At 33.9% G+C, this 25,276-nt stretch overlaps 1 protein-coding gene across 3 annotated transcripts; it reads right to left on the bottom strand.

Annotated features, from left to right (window-relative positions):
• Positions 1 to 313: 313 nt before the first annotated feature.
• On the bottom strand, positions 314 to 25,002 carry LOC106664890 (phosphoenolpyruvate carboxykinase [GTP]-like). Of its 3 annotated transcripts, none has more exons than XM_014390952.2 (8): positions 24,903 to 25,002; positions 3,138 to 3,237; positions 2,603 to 2,748; positions 1,948 to 2,385; positions 1,741 to 1,873; positions 1,253 to 1,662; positions 511 to 1,066; positions 314 to 426 (listed from the first exon to the last, which is right to left on the bottom strand). In XM_014390952.2, exons 1-8 carry the CDS (start codon positions 24,923 to 24,925, stop codon positions 322 to 324), a joined length of 1,911 nt encoding a protein of 636 aa, XP_014246438.1. In that variant the 5' UTR covers positions 24,926 to 25,002; the 3' UTR covers positions 314 to 321. The 3 variants fall into 3 exon arrangements, with proteins under 3 accessions (XP_014246438.1, XP_014246436.1, XP_014246439.1); XM_014390950.1 differs by lacking the exon at positions 24,903 to 25,002 and adding an exon at positions 3,444 to 3,814; XM_014390953.2 differs by lacking the exon at positions 24,903 to 25,002 and adding an exon at positions 3,314 to 3,430.
• Between the last annotated feature and the right edge of the window lie 274 nt (positions 25,003 to 25,276).

Below are 25,276 nucleotides of genomic sequence, written 5' to 3' on the forward strand. Positions count from 1 at the left end.
TTGGTATATTAATTTATGATCCATAATTGATTTAAAAAAAGACGTCTCTTAGCTCTTGTTAGACCGAAATATTAAAAACATTATCCCCCAGGGTTGGTTTTGTAATTTGGGCATAGAAGTCAATATTAAGGTGAAGACAATCAAAGGTCAAAAATCAAAACTAACTTCAGTTATAAATAATATAATAAAATATTATACATAAAAATATTTAAATACAAGTTGGCCTTAATAAAACATAGGATAACACATATATTTACAAAAATAAAAATAAACAGTCCTTAAAAAATTTTGTTAAACATTATTGATAAAAAAATTCACATTTCATTTTTTATTAAGACGTTTTTTAAGTCCTTCCAATTCGACACAGATTTCTTCTGGCAGATCTTTATTGATTTGTTCATTGAAGTATTTTTCAACTTCAGTCACCTAAAAAGAAAAAGAAAATTGTAAAAATTAAATCTGTATGATTTGGAATTATTATTTGCCCAAGGAATTATTAACTGTACGAACCTCTTTCTGCCAGAAGTCTAATGGTACTGATAATAGCTCGTTCATATCGGGCTTCGGATCTAGACCTTCGACATCAATTGAGTTCGGTTTTGGTACATAGCCGATTGGAGTCTTATCCGCGATGTCGTCACATTTTTCATCAACCCGTTGCAAAATCCAGTCTAAAACCCTGACGTTCTCACCGAATCCGGGCCAAAGGAATTTGCCATCCTTTGATTTTCTGAACCAATTGACGTGGAATATTTTCGGCATTTTATTCGTGTTTTTCTCCATCGAGAGCCAGTGTTTGAGGTATTGGCCAAAGTTGTAGCCGAAAAACGGCCTCATTGCGAACGGATCGTGCATTATCTGCTTCACTTTGTGTTCAGCGGCAGCTGTTGCTTCAGACCTCATCGAAGCACCGACAAATACACCATGTTGCCAATCGAATGCCTCATATATGAGTGGTACACCCTCAGGACGTCTTCCGCCAAAAAGGAAAGCACTAATGGGCACACCCTCAGGATCTTCCCATTTAGAATCAATTATTGGACACTGCTTAGCTGGGCAAGTGAATCTAAAATAGAATTAGAATTTGTATAAGTATTAGAGTCTATTACTATTTTTACCGTAAGCACTAATTTGATTAGGTTTAAAATCTTTCTTCTTAGGATTAAAATCTTTCTTTCTACACTTTTACATAATTGTAATGAGCTTGATAAAAAAAAGAAATAACAATTTTATCGGTTATTAATGCTATTACCTTGAGTTTGGATGTGCTGCAAGTTTGGTGCCGTCGTAAGTCTCATCGAGCCATGTTTTCATGGTGACATCCTTAGGAAGCGGGTCCATACCTTCCCACCACACTTTTCCATCGGATGTCTCGCCTACATTTGTGAAAATGGAATTCTCCTGCATAGACGCCATGGCATTTGGATTCGTCTTCCACGATGTTCCGGGTGCAACTCCGAAAAACCCATTTTCCGGATTCAACGCATGAAACATTCCGGTTTTTTCATTGTATTTTATCCAAGCGATGTCATCCCCGACGCATTCGACTGTGTATCCTGGTATTGATGGTTGTAACATAGCAAGATTAGTCTTGCCACATGCGCTAGGGAAAGCTGCGCATATATATCTCTTTGGCCTGTGAGGAGCTTTAATGCCTAAGATCTATTAGAAAACAAATTTAAGTTATAAGCGTAAAAAACAACTTAGGATAATTAAGTTTAAAGGACAGTTATATCTCACCAGCATGTGTTCTGCAAGCCATCCTTCTCTCCTTGCTATTGTTGATCCTATCCTAAGAGCGAGACATTTTTTACCTAAAAGAGAGTTTCCTCCATAACCACTGCCATAACTTGCTATAAAATTATCTTCAGGCCTGGGAAAATAATTTATATAAGCATAAATATATTAAAATGTTAAAGGATTGCATAAAGCAGATTAATATATCACCTGTGCATGATAATTGTGTTTTCTGGATCACAAGGCCAGGATGGTTTTTCCGATTTTGTCCCAACAGAGTGCAATGCCCTGACAACTCCTTCTCCATTCTGTAGCTTCATTAATTCGAACGCTTGTTCTCCCATTCTCGTCATAATCTTCATGCTCGCGACGACGTACGGCGAATCGGTGAGTTGGAGGCAGAGTTTTGACAAAGGACCGCCAACAGGGCCCATGCTGAATGGTACAACATACATGATCTTTCCTTTCATGCATCCTGGGAATCTCTCCTTCAAAGCCTTGTCCATTTCCTCCGGCGATTGCCAGTTTCCAAGCATCCCTTTGACCCCTTGGGATGGTGTTGGAATTGTGTCTTCTTTCTTCTTAGTGCAGATGAACGTTTTCGATTCGACTCTTGCAACATCTCGAGGGTCTGTTTTTGCCAAGTAGCTAAAGTAACAATAATTAAAACGTGTTAATAAAATAAAATAATCAAGCTTTAAAAAAATCAAATTTTTGGAATGCTGTATTTATTAGTTTTCTATATACACAATTCGTTAAAATTATTATAACTGGTAAATCATCTCTAACTTCTAAGAACCTTTAAGTACAATTAAAAATGATAAAGAATTTTCTAAAGTTCTAAAGAAATTTTTTTGCAACATACCAATTTTTCATGCCAGCCAGTGGTACAAGCGTTTTTTCATAGACGAGCTTGTCGAGCAACAGTTTGTTTTCGATGTCACTCCCATCGACCACATGTACATCTTCTGGTTGGCAGAGTTTGACGGATTCTTCCACAAAACTACGCAGCTAAAAATACAATAAATTGTGAATTGTCAGTACATTAAAAAAAAACTAATAATTAGAATTAACTGATTAAATTTTGGCGTTATATCTGTTGATTTTGAAGATTATAAAATGATAAGAAATTAATCTTTAATCAATCTTGAAAAGGGCAATAAATCATTTTTGACTAAGTGGCTCAAAGTACAAGAATATCATTTACACTTGTACTTTGTTGGTTTCATTTTATGATTTTTTTCTGATGATATCGATTATTAATATTTTAATTATTTTCCTAGTATTTATTGTAATTTAAATATTAAAGACAAAAGCATATTTGATGTGTAGTCATATGGAATATAAACATTTTTATTGCATTTTATTGGAATGCTTTCGATTCAACATAATTTACTTACCTTTTCTGGCAACTGTTTTACTGTCAACTTGCGTGTCCTTTGGGAGAATAAATCAACCCTCCTTTTGCCGATATTCTGCCAAAGGGCTCCATTGAGGGAGCTGGAAAGATAAAAAAAAAATATTCACCTCAGTACTCAAACTTCTGTAAAATAGAAATATGCTTTTCTTATAATACCTAATCAAAAACATTTTAATGGAATAAATTTAGCTTAAATCTGTAATCGTGACATGATATATGTATTTTTTTTTACATTTTTAAGATGTTAAAGAATTGCATGTGAGATTGAAAATTGTGTAAAACTTACTTGTTCACGCAGTAAACATCTGTGCCAAATAATTCAGGCATTGTAATTTTTTTATTTAAATTTTATTGGTGTTTAACTTTAACCATTTAATGTTAATGTTTATTATTGCAAAAAAAAGTTTTTTAATACACACTCGGCTTTCACGGCAAAACCTGAAATGTTGGGTGCTTCGGGTTTGCAGGCTTTTAAGTAAAATTATGGCCAGTGAGAGGGGGAGAATAGATGTTCTGGGAGAAGGGATATAATAAAGATATCGCACTCAGCCGCTTTCCTTTTCTGTCTCCCTACTCCTCTTGTAGATTTCTGGTCTCTTTTTAGGATATTTTTTTTTCTTCGGCCCTTTTATCAATATCTTCCGAATATTAGCCGGCTTTGTCATGGTATGTAAAATAATATGACAAAATGAATTTTTGATCATATGATTTGTTTGGTCTATTTCAAGAAACAATGTGTTACCTAATAACGTATTAAATTATTTATTTTTATTAATTATGCATCCTGACTATTCCAATTATTATTCTACTCATGTCCCATATAAAATTTGTTTCCTTTTCAATTTTTAACAAATATTCTGTTTCTGATTTCTTTGAACTCTTTATTTGCTGGTGCCTCTGGTGCATTTTGTTAGTCAGTCCTTATTTCTGTCTACCCGTTCTCTAAATCCATTATTTTCTCTCTCTTCTCTTTACTTATGCATTTCCCTTTCACATCCAATTCCTCTCACACATTATATATATTTATCTCTTTTTCTCGGACTGCCTGCCTCTCTCGCTCTGTCACTCTGTCTGTCTCTCTAACTCTCTCTCTTTCTCTTTCTCCCCCTTCTCACGTTAGATACAAGAGAGGTCCTTGACTCCAAATTTTGGGTGATCAAAAATAAATCGTTCATTCATTCTCATTCTCTCTCCATCTCAATCCAATCTCTATCTCTCTCTCCCCCTCTCTCTCTTCCCATATCACCCTCCCTCCCTCCAACACTCCAACACTTGCTCCTTCACTCCTTCTCTCTTTCGTACTCACTCTCTCTCTCTCTCTCTCTCTCTCTCTCTCTCCCTCCCTCTCTCTCTTTCTCACTCTCTCACTCTCTCTCTCTCTCTCCCTCTCTCCCTCCAGCACTCACTATCTCTATCACACTCGCTCTCTATACCTCCCTCCCGCTTTTTCCTTGAGTGTCTATGTGCCAATCTCCCGCTCTCTCACTCTCTCTCTCTCCCCCTCCAGCACTTACCATTTCCATCATACTCGCTTTCTATCTCTCCCTCCCGCTTCTTCCTTGACTATCTATGTGACAGTCTCTCGCTCTCTCTCTCACTCTCTCTCACTCTCTCTCTCTCTCTCTCTCTCTCTCTCCCTCTCGCTTTTTTCCTTCACTTTCTCAGTGTCAGTCTCTCCATCTCCCTTCCTCCAATACTTGCTCTTTTACTCCTCTCTTTCCATCTTTCTCTCTCCCTCTTTCTCTCTCTCTCACTCACTTTCTCTTTCATTGTCTCTTTAGTCACTTTGCTGTCTGTCGGTATGTCTTTCTGTCTGTCTGTCACTCTCTTTCCATCTCTCTCTCTCTCACTCTCTCTCTCTCTCCAGCACTTACCATTTCTATCTTACTAGCTCTCCATCTCTCCCTCCCGCTTTTTCTTTGACTGTCTATTTGTCAGTCTCACGTACTCACTCTCTCTTTCTCTCTCTATCTCTCTCTCTCTCTCTCTCTCTCTCTCTCTCTCTCTTCTCTCTTCTCGCTTCTCGCTTACTCTCTCTCTCTCACCCTACCTCCAACACTTGCCATCTGCTGTCTCTCTCTGTCTCTCTCTCTCTCTCCCTCTCACNTTTTAATGGAAAATTTACAGTTTACAACATTAACAATATCGGTGTGTATGACAGTTCATTATTATGGGACATTTTATGAGGATATTGCTAGATAAAATTTACACAATTGTTTTTTTCAGAATTTTGTGGGGTTGTATTTATGTAATCGTCTGTGAATAATTGGCAGTGAAGAAAGGATAATCGCTTTTGATGTCGTCTTTAGATTTTTAATTCATTGTTGACCATGAACCATGAAAAATTTTAACGGCTGCACGAGCTTTTGAAAACAACACTAATAATTCCATTTATACTCATTTTATTAATAACGATTACTGTCGTTCTGATAGGCATTGTGCCATTTTTGTGTTGATCTATTTGTTGTTTGTTTGCGACAAAACTCTGAAAGCTATAAAAGTGGCATTTTATCGTTTACGACGTCAAAAAATATAATGTTCAAATTAGGTGCAAAATTTCTATGTCTAAAACGTATGATGAAAGTTTTGTATTTTTTACACTAGGATTTTTCTCTGTTTACACTTTGTTATTCAACATCGACGCCACTGTCTTCGCAAATACGTAGATGCGACAATAATAAATGTCTGGAAACATGGTCTAAACGGTTTATTTTCATCGTTAAAATGTTGAAAAAAATATCTGATTTTAACAAGCTTTAGATGAAATCTGATGAAATTGTTCAAAGAGTTGTGTAATCGTTCAGGTTTAATAAATACAAAGGTGCAGGAAGAAAAGGAATATACATGAGAAAAATATTCTAGTTTGTTTCTGAAGATATATNTATAAAAATATATCTCTTTTGTTTTTACATAATATTTAACACTACTTTAACCATAGCAAGCACAAGAAAGATGGGTTTTCATTTAAAAAAATCAAATAAAACAAGATATTAAATTAGGATTGAAAATAGTAAAAAAATACTTCCTGTTTACAATTTTTTTTTTCAATAGCACCGAAATATATTAAATCGATATTGACTATTGGACTTTTAACGTTTTGAGCATGTTCAAACGAACCATTGATTCAAAACGAACTACAAATTTCCATCCATCATTTTATTGCCTTGATCAGCCTCTGATAAGATTGCCAGCAGAAAAAAAATGACATAACATTTTTTCGACTCCGATAAAACATTTATCTTCCTTCACTTTTGACATCAGCAGTCATGAGACGAGCCCCCACGGCGATTAGATAACGATTGTTTTTTAAGTAATCTGCCTTCCGATACTGGAATTTAGACCTTAGCTTGGAAATTTTCCCATTAATCCGATCATTGCATCAGACTCGATTTGCAAAAGTCATTCCGTGGCGTTATCGCTAGTTTCCTCATAAACTGAATCATTATGATGCCATTTGAACATTTTTCGCCATCGAATCACAATTATTTATTTGAAATGGGACAGAAACGGGTGGAAATTAGTCATTGGTTTTTGGTGAGAAAAAAATTCGACGCAAATTACACTATTTGACATGAAAAATTTGGCAGTATTTTCACTTTGAAATTTTTTAAAAATTATATATGTAACATATATTATATTATATACTGTACATAATATATAATATACATAGGTTTGGAAGGTATAAAAATAGCTTACTTTAAAAACTAAAATTTTTACCAAGATAAATACAAGGAACAAAAATATCTAAGATAAGATCACCAAATTGGTGATTTTTGTTTGTTTTTAATCAAACATTATCTTTAACACTTTTGTAAACAGATATATGCTATTTCATTTAATTTGATAATAAAAAAAAACGGTAAACCACTTCTGATTCTTCTATACTTATTTTAGAAAAAAGTGCATAATTTCGAATGAATTTTTTATGCCCGATTGACATATTGAATTTAAAATTTGAAATGACAGTGCTTTTCTGCCATAGGGCCAAAACCTTGATTTTGTGGAACAAAAAAAAATTGCAGGTAGTATACCTGAGCTGCCTTTTAGGTAAATGTTTAAGACGGTACCATGATGAAATATAGACCTAGAGACTCGCTTGAAACTATTGTTAGAATTTTGTATAATATTAATTTTTATGTTGTGAGATTCCCCCCTGTGGTCTGCGAGGGGTCATGAGGTGATGAGCCCCATTAGCCCACTGAAGATGGCGAAATGCCGAAACCCGTCTGACACTCCAACCCATACGCAGACCAAGATGATCAGTAACGACTGGATCTGTGGCTTTTGGAATAGTACTTATCGAAAGTATGAAACGAGGAAGCGATACCCTTGGAATGCAGGAAAGAGGTACTTAGGGAAAATAATAATAAGTTCTACAGACAGGAGTTTGAAGAATCAGCATGTACCTTAAGATAATTAGCATTATGTAACCTGCAACGCGGATCATTCTATACATTTTCATAGTTGATGAACAGTGACCTTTAGATCGTATCGGTTGAAACGAAGCTAGAATTGTAAAAATTTGGAAACTTGGAAGCAAGGCGCGTAGTCTCGTAGAAGAAATTTAGCTGAATTGGCAGTCAACATTTGATATCAGTAAAGCGATGCTATTATGCAAATAAATTAGGAGCTCTGTGTTTATTTTTAGACAGTCTGATTACGAAATAAAACCATTTAAACATGGGTGTAACGGTGACACAAAATTCTCAGAGATTTTTGTTTATAACGGATATTAATGATGTCCTGATCATTATGTCTTTATGTAATAGAATTCCCTGGGAATAAATTTCTGCGCTGTTTATATCAAATGTGTGAAGTAGAAGTTGAAAATGAGGGAAACAAGGAGGCGAATCAGTAGATACAAAAACACAATATAATATACAAGTAAATTCACTAATTTCGTGGTCCGCTTGACCAAATATATTACAATTAATTAAAAATTGGAAAATGGCAAAAAGGAGGGAAAATTCAAAAGGTGGGGTTGAGATGGGAGGTTAGTGTCCGAGTGGATCGAGGTCACGATAGCTCAAGTGGTAGAGCAGCGGCGTATCTAGCAGAATATCGTGGTTTCGAATCCCGCTCGTGCCATTGACTTTTTTATCTCAACTAAAAACCTTAATTAATTATAACATACAAGCCTACTTCTGTGGAATCTGATCATGGAACATGGTAGCAGTTGCAGAGTCAGCATATTACAAACATTATTATTAGAAAAACAGAGGCAAATTGACTTCACTTTATACATTATATTGACGGTATGAGGATGGAAACCCAGGAAAATACTTGTAGGAGCGAAGATGTGAAAAATCGATCCCTAATTTGACTAATTATACGGATGTCCTTGTAACTAATTGATTTCCTAAAAAGATTCTTTGTAAAAGTATTCACAAGTGGCATATCAGGAGTGGAAAAGCCAGAAAACTAATAACTCAAACATTAATATAAGCTTATTAATTGAATTTGTTGTGTACATTTTTCGATAGGTTGAGGTCGAAACAAAAGAGAGGAATATGATTTAAGGGGAAACAAAACATTTGAACCAAGCCATTTTAGTGCTTTGCTGGCTATGTTTTAAAAATTTAGCTCCATTTTGTAATATTCCGTTGAGGTACAAAGTATTCCTCGATAAAAATTTGTACTACGATGTTCCCTATATTATGTATCAGAACTTCTATCTTCCACCCTTCATCGGTGATTCAATGGTCCAAAATGTATCGTCGAAACAGTAGGTTGTTTCGTAGTCCATTGGTAATACCTCTAGCTCAATATTTGCATAATTTTTCTGGCCAGTAGACATTGTCCTAGCAATATAGACAATGAATTTCTTAACGCCAGCATCTAAAGTAATAAGAAGGCGAAAATGTGCGAAATTCCTCAATTCTCTTAAAAGAAGGAAAGAACAATAAACGCGTTATTTAAATTTTCCGGACGGGACATTGGTGCCATAATATTGCTTCTTTTAGGGGTGAACTTTGCTATAAAAAAAATCGCGAGATTTCCCCTTGTGCCCTAAGGAGTAAAGAACCTGTAATTTGATCCTTACCGATCATCTCGGTCTGCCACCGAACATCTTTTGGGTGGTTTCATTTACAATCAAAAGTAGATCAACAGTGGAAAATTAGAAAACTGGAGAGTGATGACGCAAAATGTCATAAAAAGTTTTATGGATAAGTATATAAAAATATTAGAGAAGCAATATCAATCAGATCGCAGTACACAATCTGAGGAATTAAACCTAGCACTATACTATACTTAAATGCTTATAATTAGTTTGTTACTGTTCATACTAATCCTCGGATGTTTCTTTCTAAACAAAATCTTATGAATTATATCAGCGGATTTTCACTGTGTGGCAAACCAAGAAAACTGGCGTAGGAAACGTAAGGGACACAGAAGCATGTGCAATACTACGAAGGGTTTTGGACTGGAAGGATTAGATTGGATAGGAGTTGAATGTGCTTGGTAGATTAGTCTTTTATTGTTAAGGGATGGTTTAGATTGATTTTGTTAGTGTCTAGATAGGACTGTTAGCTACTTGCTTTTACGTCTGGCATGGGAATGCAATTTGAGATTGCGTCGATCTTATCTATTATTTTGTAATAGAAAATATTATTTTGGCCCTGGTTGTAGTTTGAAAATGAGGTTTTTAGCAGGTGCTTTCGTGCATTTTAATAATCTTGATAGGAGGAAAACCGGATGCTAGGATACAGGGTATCCTGTGAGAGACGTCCATACTTCAGGATGTTATCATACAAGACAAATTGGACTAAAAATTATATATTGCTCGAAGTCTATATTTCACTTTTCAGGTTATTTCTATCTTTCATAACATTATTCCATAAAGTCCACCGTCTCTTATAAACCGTTAATCACTGCATGATGACACCACGATGGCACTAAAAACCCTACGATATTCATTTTTTTATTGTAAGCTAATGCAAAATCAAATATAAGATAAACTTGTTTTGGTTCTTATACTTCACTGATAGCTGTGGCGCTTACAGAAAAGTTGCCTCTACTAATGAGTATAATGTATTTAATTTCTCAAAGGTATTACCAATGTAAAATTAACGTTTAATTGCTAAAAATTTAATTCTATATTAAAATTATATGAAATATATTATTCTAAAAAATAACGAAAGTAATAAAAAAGACTCTTTAGTACAGAATTGAACATAACAAAAACGATAACGGTTCAAAAAATTAAATTGTATTTTCAAAACGTCCATCTTCTTGAAAAATGCAAGGTTGGTTTCCTGGCATATTCTACAGCTCTCAAGCTGTTTGGATTTTCTTATGTTGAGTTTTGTACCAAAGATTCTTGTTTGTTTATTTTGTATACTTTCATTCTTTTTCTTAATTGAAGTTTCCAAGTTTTAATGGCTAATTTTTTTAACCATTAGAAACCGAAAAAGCACATTTAATGGCTAATGTTTTTAACCATTAGAAACCGAAAAAGCACATTTTTGGCGGTTAATCCATAATTTACATTGGTAATAACTATCCTTTGAGAAATTAAATACAAGCGTTTACACCTCATTACAAGGGGCAACTTTTCTGGATTTACATCTTTCAATATTTACAGAACGAAGAAATCTTACATTTTAGACAAGAACTCCGTAAACCCGTAAACATTTATCTTCTAAGTGATTTGTTATTTTCTGTCTTTATTTAAGATGAATGAATCTCATAGGTTTTTCAATGCTCTTTCAGTTGGTGTAATCAAATTTTCAGTAAGATTACCCTATTTTGGAGACACGAGGACTTTATGTAATAAAGTTATGAAAAACTGAAGGAACCTGAAAAGTGAAATATCTCGAATAAAATTGCGAATCAGCCTGGACAATTTGGCATGTAGGATAAACTCCTGAAGTAGTGACGTCTGTTCACGGTACAGCCTGTATTTATTGTAAATTGTAATGTTGTCATGACGTAAATGTAGAATCCTACACTAAATTCTAGTACAAATATTTTTGATTTCAGTATCGAAGTTCCTATCATTGTGTACAGGTCAGTTAATAACAGGCATGAACGGATATACATTAATTTTTGCTTAGATAAACCTTTAATCGTGCGAAAAACGATGTTTTTAAAAAGAAAAACTGCGTCCATAATCGATAATCGATCAAATCAAGACAAAATCATGTTTTTTTTCGGCTAGGGTTATCAAATTTTCTGCCTGGTCTTGGAAATTTTATCCCGGGGTTGAACCGAAACTGGAACAGACGGTTTTGTCTCATATTGTGTAAGTGGATCACCCAGCTTCGCACAATTTTCAGGGCACACTCCTCAGGTGAAATTCCGCAATCGCCTGCAGAGGAGCAATGTCAGCGTTTGAATATCTTCAGGTCTATTTTAAGTAATATTTTCTCTTCGCAAAGATTTCGTTCTTTTATCTGACCTGTGTGCCTTTTCATTCAACTCCAGTTATAAGCCGTTTGTTTTAAATCTCTTGGACAATTAAATAAATTTAATATAATAGAAATATATTATACACTCTGATGGACAAATTTAACGCACCACCCTTAAATTTTAATGTATTTAGGTTTATTCATATTTTGCATACCAAAAATAGGTTTGGTTTTAAAAATAAGAGTATTTTAATGTTATTATGAACATAGAACATTACCCAAGGCCGGTCCCAAATTTGTTCGATTTGGTTAAAATCGCGATTTCGAGTTGGCCACAGCAAGCAGTCAATTCCATCCTCAATCAGGTAGTCGACCCACAATATGTACTCTAGGGAGCCTGGTATTAGCAAGAATCTCTCACAGATGTGGGGGCAAATAGCACTATATGTTCATGGATTGTGTCTTGTGAGTACCACTAAGAAATTAGAGACCTTCCTCGCACAACAACCAATTCGTTGAGGGCGTCCAAGGAAATGCCACCCCATAACCAATGACCCATCATGGAATGGGTGTACTTTTCTCCTGAGCGTCTCCATATGAAATTATACCCTTCCGTAGATCTGAGGCCATCTCTCATCTCATCCGTAAAGGAACTCGTCCCCAATCTCCCAATGGCCAATTCACATTTTCCCGTGCGAATTGAAGCCTGGCCATTTTTTGAGCTGTAATAAGAAGTCCACGAGCTCCTGGGCTCGGAAGTTATTTTCAATAAGCTTCTTCTTACAATTCAGTAAGAAATCTAAACATTCTAAAAATTTCCCGTAAGGCTGCGGTTTCGAAGAGCCTGATGACGGATGAATTTATCGTCTCTCGTCTGTAGACCTAGGTCGACCGTGGCCTGGGCTTCTAGTGTGAATCCCAGTTTCTTTGACGCGCCGAAGAACCCTTTCTTTTGTAGAGTGATTTACACTCAATCTCTTGGCGACTTCGCACTGGCTGTATCCTTCCTGTAGTAATGTTATGACCCTGGCAGTGTCATACTTACTCAAATCCCTGGCTGGAGCCAATGAAAAACGTATAAAAATAAGAATGACATCAAAAGAAATCAATGAAAAAAGATTAACTGAAAGCGACCTTTAGGCGTAGCACAGTGGAAGGGCGCAATTCTACTTTTTTTTTTTTAAATGGGATTAATCAGTACAAAAGTAAATTAAGTATTATTTACTGTCAACTTTGTCTTGACTAGAAGTAGAAAGAATTTTAACTAAATAAATTGAGTGGACAAATTTGACCACTCAATTTATTTAGTTAAAATTTTATTTATATNATATATATATTGAGAGCTTGGTAGGTCAGATTTGAAGCTTTTTTTAAAGCGTGATAAAGGCTGTTGATTTTTACATAACAGCGAGATAAAGAAGCAAAAAATTATATTATCACTTTGACTTGTTTACCGCTCAAATTGAAGAGGAATGCTTTTTTTATTCAGCACTGATTCCGTTTTAATCAAATAAGACCGGTTAAAAGGGCGAACTTTGTCACATGCTTTAGAAAAAAAAGAGCAAATTGATAGCAAACTAACGTTTAAATGTGCACGATTGATTTTTATTTTTTGTCATTTAACTCTAAAGAAAATACTCAAAATAACCAAAGGAAATCGTGCTGAAGTCGAATATAATTGTCAGTTTGTAGAATGTTACTGGTAAAATTAATATATTAATTAATTTATTGATTATACCTAAATAGTAATTAATTTTTAATTAACCGATAAAAATAAACAATTTGGTATAATCTTTTTAGGTGTGGAAATTTTTTTCTGACGTCAAAGCTCACATATGTTCAAATCCCCTCCCCAGGGTACCCGAAGTTATCAATAGTTCCTTGTTAAACTGACGGGTTTATAGATTTGACCTCATCGCGAATTGTAATCTGGGCGTTTTGCGATTGATTAAAAAAAGAGAGAAAAAAATTAAAAAAGGAAAAAGTACACGATCTGATAGTACAAGTTGGTCTATCTTTACGTCATATATCATTTGAAAAAAGAAGAACAAGAAAAATATATTTAGATTAAATGAACTATTAATTTCATAGCGAGGCCTAGAAATTAAAAATTACTTAACAGCTTTCTTTTATATGTTAAATATGGGATAAAATTTGCTTATAACTTTATGAATATTCATTTCCAATTTTATATTACAGTATTTTTACGATTTTTTAAAGTTAGGTTCGTTTGAAGATGGTTAGGTTAGGTTAAGTTACACCTTTCTACAGTATTAATCCACACCCAGACATCCAAGACCTCCACCATTCTGAAAAAATCCTTAACGAACTTGACGAACCATTACCTCTCTCCCTCCCTCCAAAACCTTTCTCTCCTAATGAAGTCAAGCAGGCCATCCTAAACCTTTCCAAAAAGAAATGTCCAGGTTACGACCTAATCACTCCCGTCATCCTATCCCAACTACCTAAAAAAGCCATTATCTTTACAACCTACCTATTCAACGCTGTCCTACGTACAACCCATTTCCACACCTGTTGGAAATTTTCTTCCATCAGGATGGTCCTAAAACCTAAAAAACCAAATCACCTTCCTAGCTCCTACCGACCCATCAGTCTTTTGCCCATTATTGGCAAAATACTGGAAAAGCTCCTATTGATCCGCATGTCCAAGGAAATTCCTACAAACACAATTCCCCATCACCAATTCGGCTTTCGGAGTTGCCACTCAACTGTACAACAAGCGCATCGCATAATCGACGTTATTTCCACATCCCTTGAGCTAAAACAGTATTGCCCGGGTGTGTTCTTGGATATATATACCAAGCCTTTGACCGAGTATGGCACTCTGGGCTGCTGTGGAAGCTCAAGAACATCCTACCAGCAGTACCTATTACCTTATCCTAAAATCCTATCTTAACGATCGTTACTTCCAAGTATCCTACAAAAATTCATTGTCTCCTATCCATGCTATTCTTGCAGGTGTCCCACAGGGAAGCGTGCTCGCTCCTTTCCTTTATTCAATTTATACCTCCGACCTACCTACGCAACCTAACACTATCATCTTCACCTTTGCCGATGAAATCCTTTCTCCTGATAAAGATCCTGTCACTGCTTCCCGTAATATTCAAAATCACCTAAAAATCCTAGAATGCTGGGCTCCGTCGGTGGAGAATCAAGATCAACGAAACCAAATCAACAAACATAATATTTACGCTAATCCACCAGTATACCTCAACAACGTTCCCATCCCAATTGCGAACCATGTACAATACCTCGGACTCTACCTGGACAAACGACTGACGTGGAACCCCCATACACGACTTAAGCGCACAGACTGTAATATACGATTTTTCATGCTTAAACGACTACTCGACAGACGATCAAAACTCTCACTAACAAACAAAAGAAAACTTTACATTGCCCTCCTGGCCCCCATTTGGACATACGGATTTGAATTTTACGGGACTGCTAAGGGTTCCTCAATCGAATCCAATCCCTTCAATCTAAAATCCTCAGAACAATAGTACACGCATTCCTATGTGACGCATTCCTATCCATTTTCCTATGTAAAAAAAGTAAAAAAAAAAAAAAGGTTTGTTTGAGCTTAACACGAAAATTTCCAATGTAGATCCACATCTGATCAAACACTACATATAAGAACAAAAAAAAACTAGTTCTGATGATCTTGTTTTTATTTATAGACTCACAGTGTGAAATATTATTTATAAACCTAAATATAAAAAATAATAAACTGTGTCTAAAGGAAAAGGTGAAAAGACTCTGGCTTTTCCAGAGATCCAGATTAAAAATTGCATTACGAAACTTGATCGGATTATTCGAAACATTTACAAGATCCTAAACTACATAAGTTTTAACAAGCCCATAAATGCAATGAAGATGATAAAATTTTCTAGTCGTGTGCATGGAACTAACTTTGTGCTGGTGTAGAAAAATAGAAGAAAAGATGTTTGAACAACTAGTGTTATATTTGCATTTGTCTGTTAAAAAAACAAGTCTAGCTTTATTTATTTAAGGGGTGAAAGAGAGAAAGAAAGAAAGAGAGAGGAAGGGAGAGAGAGAGAGAGAGAGAGTTAACTGATTGATGATTTGAGTGAACGTGAATTGGGAATGCGTAAATGAAGGGGTTAATGTAAGAGATAGCAGAATAAGAGAGAAGTTATTAAAATAATGTTTGATTCGCATGTGATTGAAGTTGAGTTCTAATAAATTTAAAAATACATTAGAATCTAAATGGTGGTGAAAGACCCAAAAAGCGAATATGTGACCGAAGGTGTAAGCGAGTTAATTAGGAACTGCAAAGAATCTATTGAATAATCGGATGAAGGGTGATCGAATGAGTAGGTAAAGCAATGAACGAATAATTGAGTGAACGAGTGAGCGTATCGATCACACTCTCTCATCTCCATCTTCTCACTCACTCTTCCTCTCTNTCTCTCTCTCTCTCTCTCTCTCTCTCTCTCTCTATCTATCTATCTATCTATCTATTTCTGTCTCTCTCTCTCTCTGTCTCTCTCTCTCGCTATCTATCTATCTATCTCTCTCTATCTATCTATCACTATCTCTCCCCCCTTTTTTCTCTCTCATCATACTTAAAAACATATATACAGAAATAAGGAGGCCACCCTACAAATGTTTGTTTCTTATAAACAACATAAAATGATAACCAACATTTTTTCTCTTTTATCGCCCTGTAAAAAAAATCATGATTGCAGAAAATAAGAACCCCCCAACACTCAAATAAGAGAATAACATTTTAATCAAACCGCAAGTTTCACGACAAACAATGTTTAAATTTAAACTTTATAAAAAAATAGGGGTTATGACAGTGACGTTAGTTAATTCCTTTTCTATTTTTATAGCGTTCATGATAGTATCAAGAGGTCTAGAGAAAAATTAGTGTGTCCTGTTAAACCAATTAGACAGACAAAGTTCGTACTTTATTTATAAATACAATAAATCAATTTGTTAAACACTTAGGTACACCTCGTTATTTAAAAAATATTTTCAAACTCTGACAGTGAATTTCGATATGAAGATTATCTTGTTATGAAAAGTAGTCAATAAACGCATAAAAAGTATGTATATCTATCCCTTACAAAATCAATCTTAATGAAGTGGATATGGACAAGCCCGTTAGAAAAAAATCTTGTTCTTTCAAGTTTTAATGATTAATGGGGCAAGTTAATTTTTTTGATAAATTTGAAACTTAAACATTAAATAAATCTAACTTGAACTTATTGAAAAATAAAAAACTTTTAAAATCCTCCAAAATTAAATCGAAAAGTAATATAAGCAAATTAAATTAAATTTTGACCAATTCATATCTATTAAAAAGGTTAAAAACAGAAGTACAATTTAAATTGTTTCATTTTTACATTATTTTGACGTTTGTAGCTTAACTATAAGAAATAGGGAAACCTACAAATTGTTAATCATACAGTATTATGATTAAACCTAAAAATATCCAAAATTAGTAAAACCAAAACGATTAAATTTATCATTCTTCTAATTGTGATCTTGTTACCGGTAAATGAAACTGGAGGAGTAGAAGTGCACACATAAATTAGAAAAGTAGTAACCAAAATTTAGAAGAACAATTTGTATTCGTCAAATTAATTTTGTACCATAAATGCAAAAATGGTATGAAACAGTTAAAAATAGAATTTTCATTCCTCCAATTGTTTCTTTTTTGACTCTTGAAAAGAAAATTTTGGCATGGCGGTTTGACCAAGAAACGAGCTAGAAAAAGAAAAAAAAAAATTCACATAAACTTGGTACATCTGGACATTGGCAACGGCCTGCAATGCGATATCGTGCAGACGCTTAAAAAACGCAAAGGAAGCTTTCAGCCATGCGATCCGAACGAGTTGTTTTGAGTTTTTCTTTACAAAATTGTCGTTTTAAAGAATTACTGTTTACAACAACCCGGATATAAAAATTCTTAAATTATCTTTGATAATTAGATTATGAAAAAACAAATATAAAGTTATGTTAAAAATAAAATTGATTTTTTACAAATTGCCGTGGATATTTTCTACTAAGAATTTACCTAATTATGAACTATTATCTCTAGTAAGTTTAAGTGAGATTTCTTGGTAGAGTGGTATTCTTGGCTCTGTCCTAGGTTTATTGGCGGTTCCAACAAATATCTTTAACTTGATCCATTCGGCAACTGCTCTTTTTGTCTTATTGTAAGTTTGAAATTTTTCAGAAGGGTTCCTAGATCAGGGTGTTGTTACACATATTCTTCATCTGAAAATCTTCAAACATGTCCCTTCATGGTGGTCATCACTGCTTAGTATAGGAGTGAGGAACTGTAGTCTGAAGATGGCGCAAAGCCGAAACGCGTTTGAATAACATCAAAAACCCGCGAGTGAAGACGGACTCAATAAGTGACCCACTGCCGGTTCATCATGTGCTCAGACATATAGTTACGATGAAACTAAACTAGCTGGAATTTGCAATTTCTCCCGGACAATGTCTCATCAGCCACTATTAATTCCGTCTTTATTAGGCAAAAAGTAAGCTTTAGGCAAAGTAATCCGGTCAAAAACAGCGGGCATATTGGTCCGACCAATTGTCAAAATAAAATGTTAATAATATAGTAAAGAGATAAAGGAACAAAAGATAAAGATAATGAAAATTATATCCGCTGATCGGGCAACTGGTTTATCAGAGGCTTCTATATCTATAATAGGAGGTTTAAATCAATGCTCGAAATTCCTAAAATATAATATTTTCCGATAGTCTAAGGGTAATGCAAGCCCTGAACCTCAAAATCTAGATAATCAGGAAAACAACATATGACCTATCAAATAGGACAAGTAATATCTATTTTTAAGTGGGTTGGATATAATAACAAGGACATATGGATTAGAACTATGGGTCACCAGAACCATTATCAACGCTCCCTACTCCGTCTCCACAACCTTAATAATGAACCCCAACTATTCTTAATTAAAAATCTAATCCCCAAGAAATTTTCCAACCTATCGTCACATCGTAAACCATTTGTTCGATCCTACATAACTCTCCTACAGACTAGAACCCCGTCGTATTGAGAAAAGCCGGGAGAGCAACAATGATTGCAGGCTCCCCTCATGTTATTACATCAATGTCAAATAAGTTATTTCTGCTCATTACATTACGTGTACAGACGGTAATAAATAAAAATTCTTCTACCAATTTCCGTGATAAAACCGCCATTATCAATCACAAATTTGAAATTACTGCCGTTGAACAAAACAAAAACAAATGAAATAACAGTATTCGTGTTAGTTTTTACTTGATACATCGGCCTTGGATATTGAAAAGGTTCTCGATTTATAATAGCAGCCGATGCTATTAATGCAATACTGTGCGCATTTGACAGTTAAGGTCATTAAGAGCGCCTTTATTATTACCGAACTAGTAAACTTCACCTTCACACTCAGAAATGGTCTAGGTTAGTATAAATTTCTGTTACAAAAAAACAAAACAAAAACGAACAATTTGTCTTTAATACGTTTCATTGCACATATATCAGCCATGATTGTTGACAATTTCCTCTAATAAACTGAACAAATATCTACATTTTATACTTTTAGAATAATCCTTGTTTTCGTTATTCCTCTCAGCATTAAAAAACAAATGCTAGGGATTTTATATAATTTATTAGCTGCATTTTTTACTCTTTGATGCAAGTTCTATTTAGAAAGTTCTCATGTATAAAGAAAAAAAAAACGTTTCTATGTCAAGCCATTGTTCAAATAGGTTTTTTAACAACAGTGAGCTTTCTCAATAACAAAATCTTGATAAAATATTATTTAAATCGTCACCAATTCATTGCACTCAATTACGTTTCAATAAACCCATCTTACTCAAGTGGTTAAACAGGAAAAGTAGTTTCCATTTTTGTTTGGTTGGCGTTTTTCATTGTTAAATTTAGGCCATAGAATCGCATATAACAGCTGGATAAAAATCGCGTGATATCCAGAGGGCTCGCCCATTACTAAATAAATAACATCTTGCTGTTTCTCAAATGTAAACGAATTGAATATCAACGTAATCGACATATATCACAAAAGGAGGGCAAATTGTAAATCTGAAAAACCGCGCATTTTCAATAAAAATGAAATTATTTAAAAAATTCAACATTGTAAATTATTAAATTCACTAGTTTTCGTGGTCCGCTTGACCAATTAATATCTTTTAATTAATTAAGGTTTTTAGTTGAGATAAAAAAATTGTAAATTATGCCAAGAATTTATGGTATATTCAATATGAAAAAAATTAAGAAATAGAAATTCTAAAGGACTAAAAATTTTAAATTTCAAACTGAAGTTTCGACGTCAAACTTTTATATATGAATAAATGAATGAATTTTTTTTATTTATACAAATAGAATATAAAATACAAAATATTACCACAGCAATATCATATGTACAAATTTATCATACTGTTATTAAAAAAGCATATAAAAACCGAGAGCCAGTCCTAATCATCCCTAACCATTTTTATATAATCAGATACTTCTGCGTGCTTGAAAATGAAGATCTTAAAGCCCTTTTAAAACGAGAATCGTCCAGCTTTTGACATTCATATTGTAAACTAACTGATCCGATCCTACTTCCAAAAGTTTCACACCAAGTTTTCCATCCGTCCTAACCCAAATGCCCAAGCCTTATTTACACTTTCCCAACCTGAGAACTTAATCGAGTAAAGAACTTAATTCTTCATATTAAGTGCCAGTATTTTCTGGTTTTTCCTTGTATCATCCGAGTGAAGTTTTGGTCTCTGTTGTGACCGAGAAAAAAAACGTATTTGTAATATGTATTATCCATATCTGTAGGCTACAAATAAATTATTTATTTAAAAAAATCTTTTTGCTGAATGTAAAAAAAACTATCACACATTTTCATTTCCTTAAAGTGGACTCATAAATCTATTTGAATTTGATGAAATAAGAAAATTGTTACAATTTGTTTCGAAATTCGTCTAAACCGAGAAAAATTATAGTATTAGTATAAATACTATAATTATAAATATAGTATTATAGTATTAGTAATTAATTTAATTGATACAAGGTGAATTTTGTTTCCTACCGAGAAAACAAAACTATTACATCTCATTATCAATGTATTTGTAACACGCAAATGATAAGCACACAATTTTAATGATAAATAAACTCAAGATTTGTTTCGCGCGCTCATCCTGTCGAGAAATTACGTGAAATCTGCACCGATCATAGCACAAAATATCGGATAACTATAGTATTAACAGAACGAAAAAAACTGCTAGGTATAACTGATAAATATGTAAAATAAATCCACGTAAATAGATTAATTTCTATTTGACGTAGCAAAACCGGTTTTTTAACCATCTGATAACTTTTCAAAAGATAATGGCACAAGGAATTTTATTACGAGGTTATATGAACACGCGGGGTGCCGGTACTTGTGAAAAAAGCCCATTTATAAGTATGTCGTATTCGAATGCAGGGCCGCTGGATTCGAACCCTGGCAGGATTGACTTGGTATTTGAATGGTTTTTAGAACTGTTAGGACGCTAACTTTATTGTACTTTACTACCTTTATGACAATGACAATTTATGACAAATTAATACCTAATTTTATTGATTATAAATTTAATTTTCCATTGAAAAATTTGTTGTACTTTGGTTTTAGTTCTGACGTACGTATATGTATCTTTTGTAATATTTACGAACATACGGAGACAATTATGCATTATGAAAAGGAAGTTTTTTTGCAAATAAACAATATTTTCTAGACAGAGAGAAATTCTGAATAAATGTCTGGATGTTCGGTGAAGGTTAGAATTTTGACGATACGTTCAACAAATCTATTTTAATTTTAGTTTTCGTTAACGTAACTAAACATTAACATTTTACGAATTAATAATTTATAATAATAAACGTTGAGAGGACAATTGAGTTTACCATATGTTTAAAAAGTTTATTTCTTTAGTAATTACTTACAAATTAAAACTCAAGTAACCCGATATAGCGGTGGAATGTGGTGGGCTTCAGTTTTAATACTCTGTACAGGAGGTTGATGATAACCGGTCAGTAATAAAATCAATTGGACATTGAAAGTCTATTTATTGTGTCCTGATATCATCACCCTCCTAAGCAGAGTATGAAAACTCAATTTTCGAATTAGGAAATTACTCCAAATCACTACATAGGATGGATTTTCAAATTTTCAAATTTAAATTTAATTTTTTATTGACGGTCATATATGACAGTACAATAGCACACAATTTTAAAGAAAATTCAATAACTGTAAATGAACCTCTATGTGTATATAGAGAACTGTGGATTTAGTTAGTTGCCTTGTAAAATTAGTTGTTTTTTAATTTATTTTTGGGTGAATTGTTTTATGAAAAAAATTGCAGAGAATTTAAAAAAAGGGGGAAATGCAGGTTTTCGTTCCTCTTTCACACCACGTAAAACAATATTTATACAGCTAAAAACTTTTTTCAGTTTTAATGTTTTTTCTCGCTTGTTTAGGAATTGGAATAAACTAAAATATAAAATTTGATGAAGTGAATCAAAGCGAGAAGAGGCGGATCAAAATGACAATTGGCGATAAAAATTCGGAATTAACCTTTGAAAACTATCAGATCGAAACAAATTTTTAACAGTTATTTGGAAAAAAAAATCAATGAACAACGATAATCATTACAGTCAATTGCCTTGATGATATTCGAGCTCAATTCAGCTTTTATCATAAAAAGGTGACTGGTTGGGTAAAATCGGTGAACAGTGATTTAAGAAAATTTAAATATCTTCACTAGTGGGGACGCGGCGACCCGTAACACAGCCCTGCCAAATGTGATCAGGTGATACACTTTGCTTTCTCCGACCCTAATCTTACGAAATTTCGCAAAAATCGTCCATTTGGAAAAGGGTCGACGAACCCGTGGCCGCCAGGTCCGGCTCGTAAGTTGGGCCTGAAGACGGTCATAGAAGATTTGATAAACTGTTAAATTTTATAAAAATGAAAACAATAAAAGAAGAAGCGTTTTATTCGTTATTATTTGCAACCGTACGAGTTTATGTAAATGAGCCCTGTTGCCTGGAACCAGTTTTAAAAGGAAGTTTGGCACCTCAGCGTAGCTAGGTATCTTTAAGAAGTTCTGTCAACAATTTTCTACCTATCTATCAATTAAATCGATTGAAAACCATTTTTTTAAATTTATTCTGTAATAAGATTTAAAAAGATACATAAAAATATATAGATATATTAATATATAAATTATTACTTTACTGCTGTATTTGTTTCTCTCTCTCTCTCTCTCTCTCTCTCTCTCTTTCTCTCTCTTTCTCTCTGTCACTCACTCTCAGACTGATTTTCAATCTTTCATTCTGTCTTTCAGTGTCCTCTCTTTCTCATTCTATCCTAATCTCTCATCTCAAACAGGTTTTCAATTTCTTTTTTCTGTCTCTTCTCTCTCTCTCTCTCTCTCTCTCTCTCTCTCTCTCTCTCTCTCTCTCTGTCTCACTCTCCCTCACTCTCTCTCCCCTTCGCTCCCTCTCGGTTCCTATCATCCTGTCTAAAATCTGTTGAGCTTTTCCTTCTATCTCTCACTCTCTCTCTCTCTCTCTCCCTCTCTCTCTCACTCACTCACTCTCGAATTCGGCACAATTTATTGTGAAGCTCTATTAATTCGGCTTGGAGGGAATAACAAAAGTATAAATCCTTGGTCAAAAGGCTGACAAAAAGCACGAAAATCGAGCACCAAAGCCAAGAGGATGTTGGAGAAGAGAATAATTCAAATAGAAAAACATTGATTTTTTAAATATCTTTCTTTCTTTCTTTCTCTATCGTTCACCCTCTTTCTCTCTCTTTCTTTTTATCAGTTTTACATACTGCCTCACTGCTTTTCTTTCTTTCTATGTCGTCTCTCTCACACTTTCTTTTCTCTCTCTCTCTCTCTTTCTCTTTCTCTCTCTCTATCTATCTATCTATCTCTTTCGCGCATACTAGTTTTATCTCTTTCTATCTCATCTCCCTCTTTTTCTATCTTTCTTTATCCTCAGTTTCAGACTGGTTTTATTGCTTTATTTCTTTCTATGTCCTATTTCCCTCTCTATCTCACTCCCTAACTCTCTTCTCTTTCTCTTTCTCTCTCTCACTCTCACTCTCCGACTAGTTGTCTCTCTTTCTTTCTCTTTTTATGTCATATTGCTATAAAAAATTGACAAAATAAAATGTATGCAACAAAAATATTATTTTCATTTTTTTTACATAAAAATCAGCATAAATTCGGAAAAACAAACATGATTATTGGAAAAGCTTATTTTATTACAGACAGAACCTGGGTTAACTTAATATACCACTTACATGAACCCCCCCCCCACACACACACACACACACACCCACACGTACACGTATTCATAATATAATATTGTGTGTTCAGATTTACAAGTTTCAAAAAGTGACACATACTAATCAAAGTTATTGATTAAATGATGCAAACGGACTGATCCTCTTTTGACACCTGTTGTAGTATGAATTTATAATTTTAGGTCAGTTGACGAATTAGAACGATTAGTATATTTGGGTTGTTGTAAATAAATTGATTCTTATAATAAAAACAATCGGTTAAATCGATATTTTGTTTCAGTTTTTAATAGTTATCATAGTGTAAACCTGTGACAACGGGTTCAGTTTTAAGACCGGATCGGAAAATAACCCTGATAATCGCAATTTTTTCGGGATTATTTATCCATAACGCGTCGATAACGGTTCGATGTTTCAATCCAAAAATAAACGCGTTGTTTATCTCAAAGGACGGTCGAAAAGCGTCCGGGTGGGGAATTTAATTTAACGACAAATTTCAACAATGCTATGGAATAATAAATTAGAGATAGTTAAATTATTATAACCAGCAATCTTGTTTTTTTTTGTTTCTTAATATTTAGACAAAATATATAGATTTACCTGGAATGTACAAAAGTTATATAAAGTTGTACTGAGATATTATTAATTACTGTGACACTTTTATTAGCACTTACGCACAAATGTCATGGTCTTTTAATTGTTTTATTATTTTTAATATTATATTTTTTTGCTCATAATATATTTTTAATAAACTGACTAAAGTTTTTTTGTATGCTTTTAATAGTTTAAACTAAAATGCTTTTAATGGAAATTTATGAATTCTATTACAAAAATTATAAAGCAAATTTTGTGCTGGTTTGTTTTATTAGTTTTTACAAAGAAATAAATGTTTGTTGGACGTGTTTGACCTAACTTAGAGTAAGAAATCGATCTATTATTTACTCAATTATTTTTATTAATTGTAAATTTTATTTAACGTTTGCAAAAATGATTTTGCCGTTTTTTACGAAAAAATGTCTGACTTACTGGATTCTCAAGAGTGTGGTCATATTGATGGTCGAGGTTGAAAAATTCGCTGGAATCCTCACAGAACAATTGAGTGTTATATAATACGGTTAGGATTATAAAGACGATAAACGTATCACAATTCAACAAGGTTCACAAGGTCTACAGAGTACCAACACGATGAACCAGTGATGAAATATCTCAATTTGAGGCAAAAAAAAAATCACATGAACCGGCAGATAGGCGTGGAAACGAAACCGTGAAAAGAGACGTTCGAGGGAAATGGCACGTGGATATAAAGACCTCGAGACACCGGGAAAACGTTTTCCGAGAACGTTCGCCGTTTTGTTATCAATTTTCCTTTAACTTTTAACGATGCCTGCTGTGCAAATAAT

This window comes from Cimex lectularius, unplaced genomic scaffold (genome assembly GCF_000648675.2).
Source record: "Cimex lectularius strain Harlan isolate CLEC.00 unplaced genomic scaffold, Clec_2.1 scaffold105, whole genome shotgun sequence".
Lineage (NCBI taxonomy): Eukaryota > Metazoa > Arthropoda > Insecta > Hemiptera > Cimicidae > Cimex > Cimex lectularius.

What these genes read in the sequence shown, in the direction of transcription:
- LOC106664890 (XM_014390950.1), bottom strand. Translation starts at nt 3,484, where the DNA reads ATGCCTGAATTATTTGGCACAGATGTTTACTGCGTGAACAA. An exon ending in AACACAATTATCATGCACAG is followed by an intron (nt 1,874 to 1,947) that starts GTGATATATTAA and finishes TTATTTTCCCAG; the next exon opens with GCCTGAAGATAATTTTATAG. An exon ending in TAGACTTCTGGCAGAAAGAG is followed by an intron (nt 427 to 510) that starts GTTCGTACAGTT and finishes TTTTCTTTTTAG; the next exon opens with GTGACTGAAGTTGAAAAATA.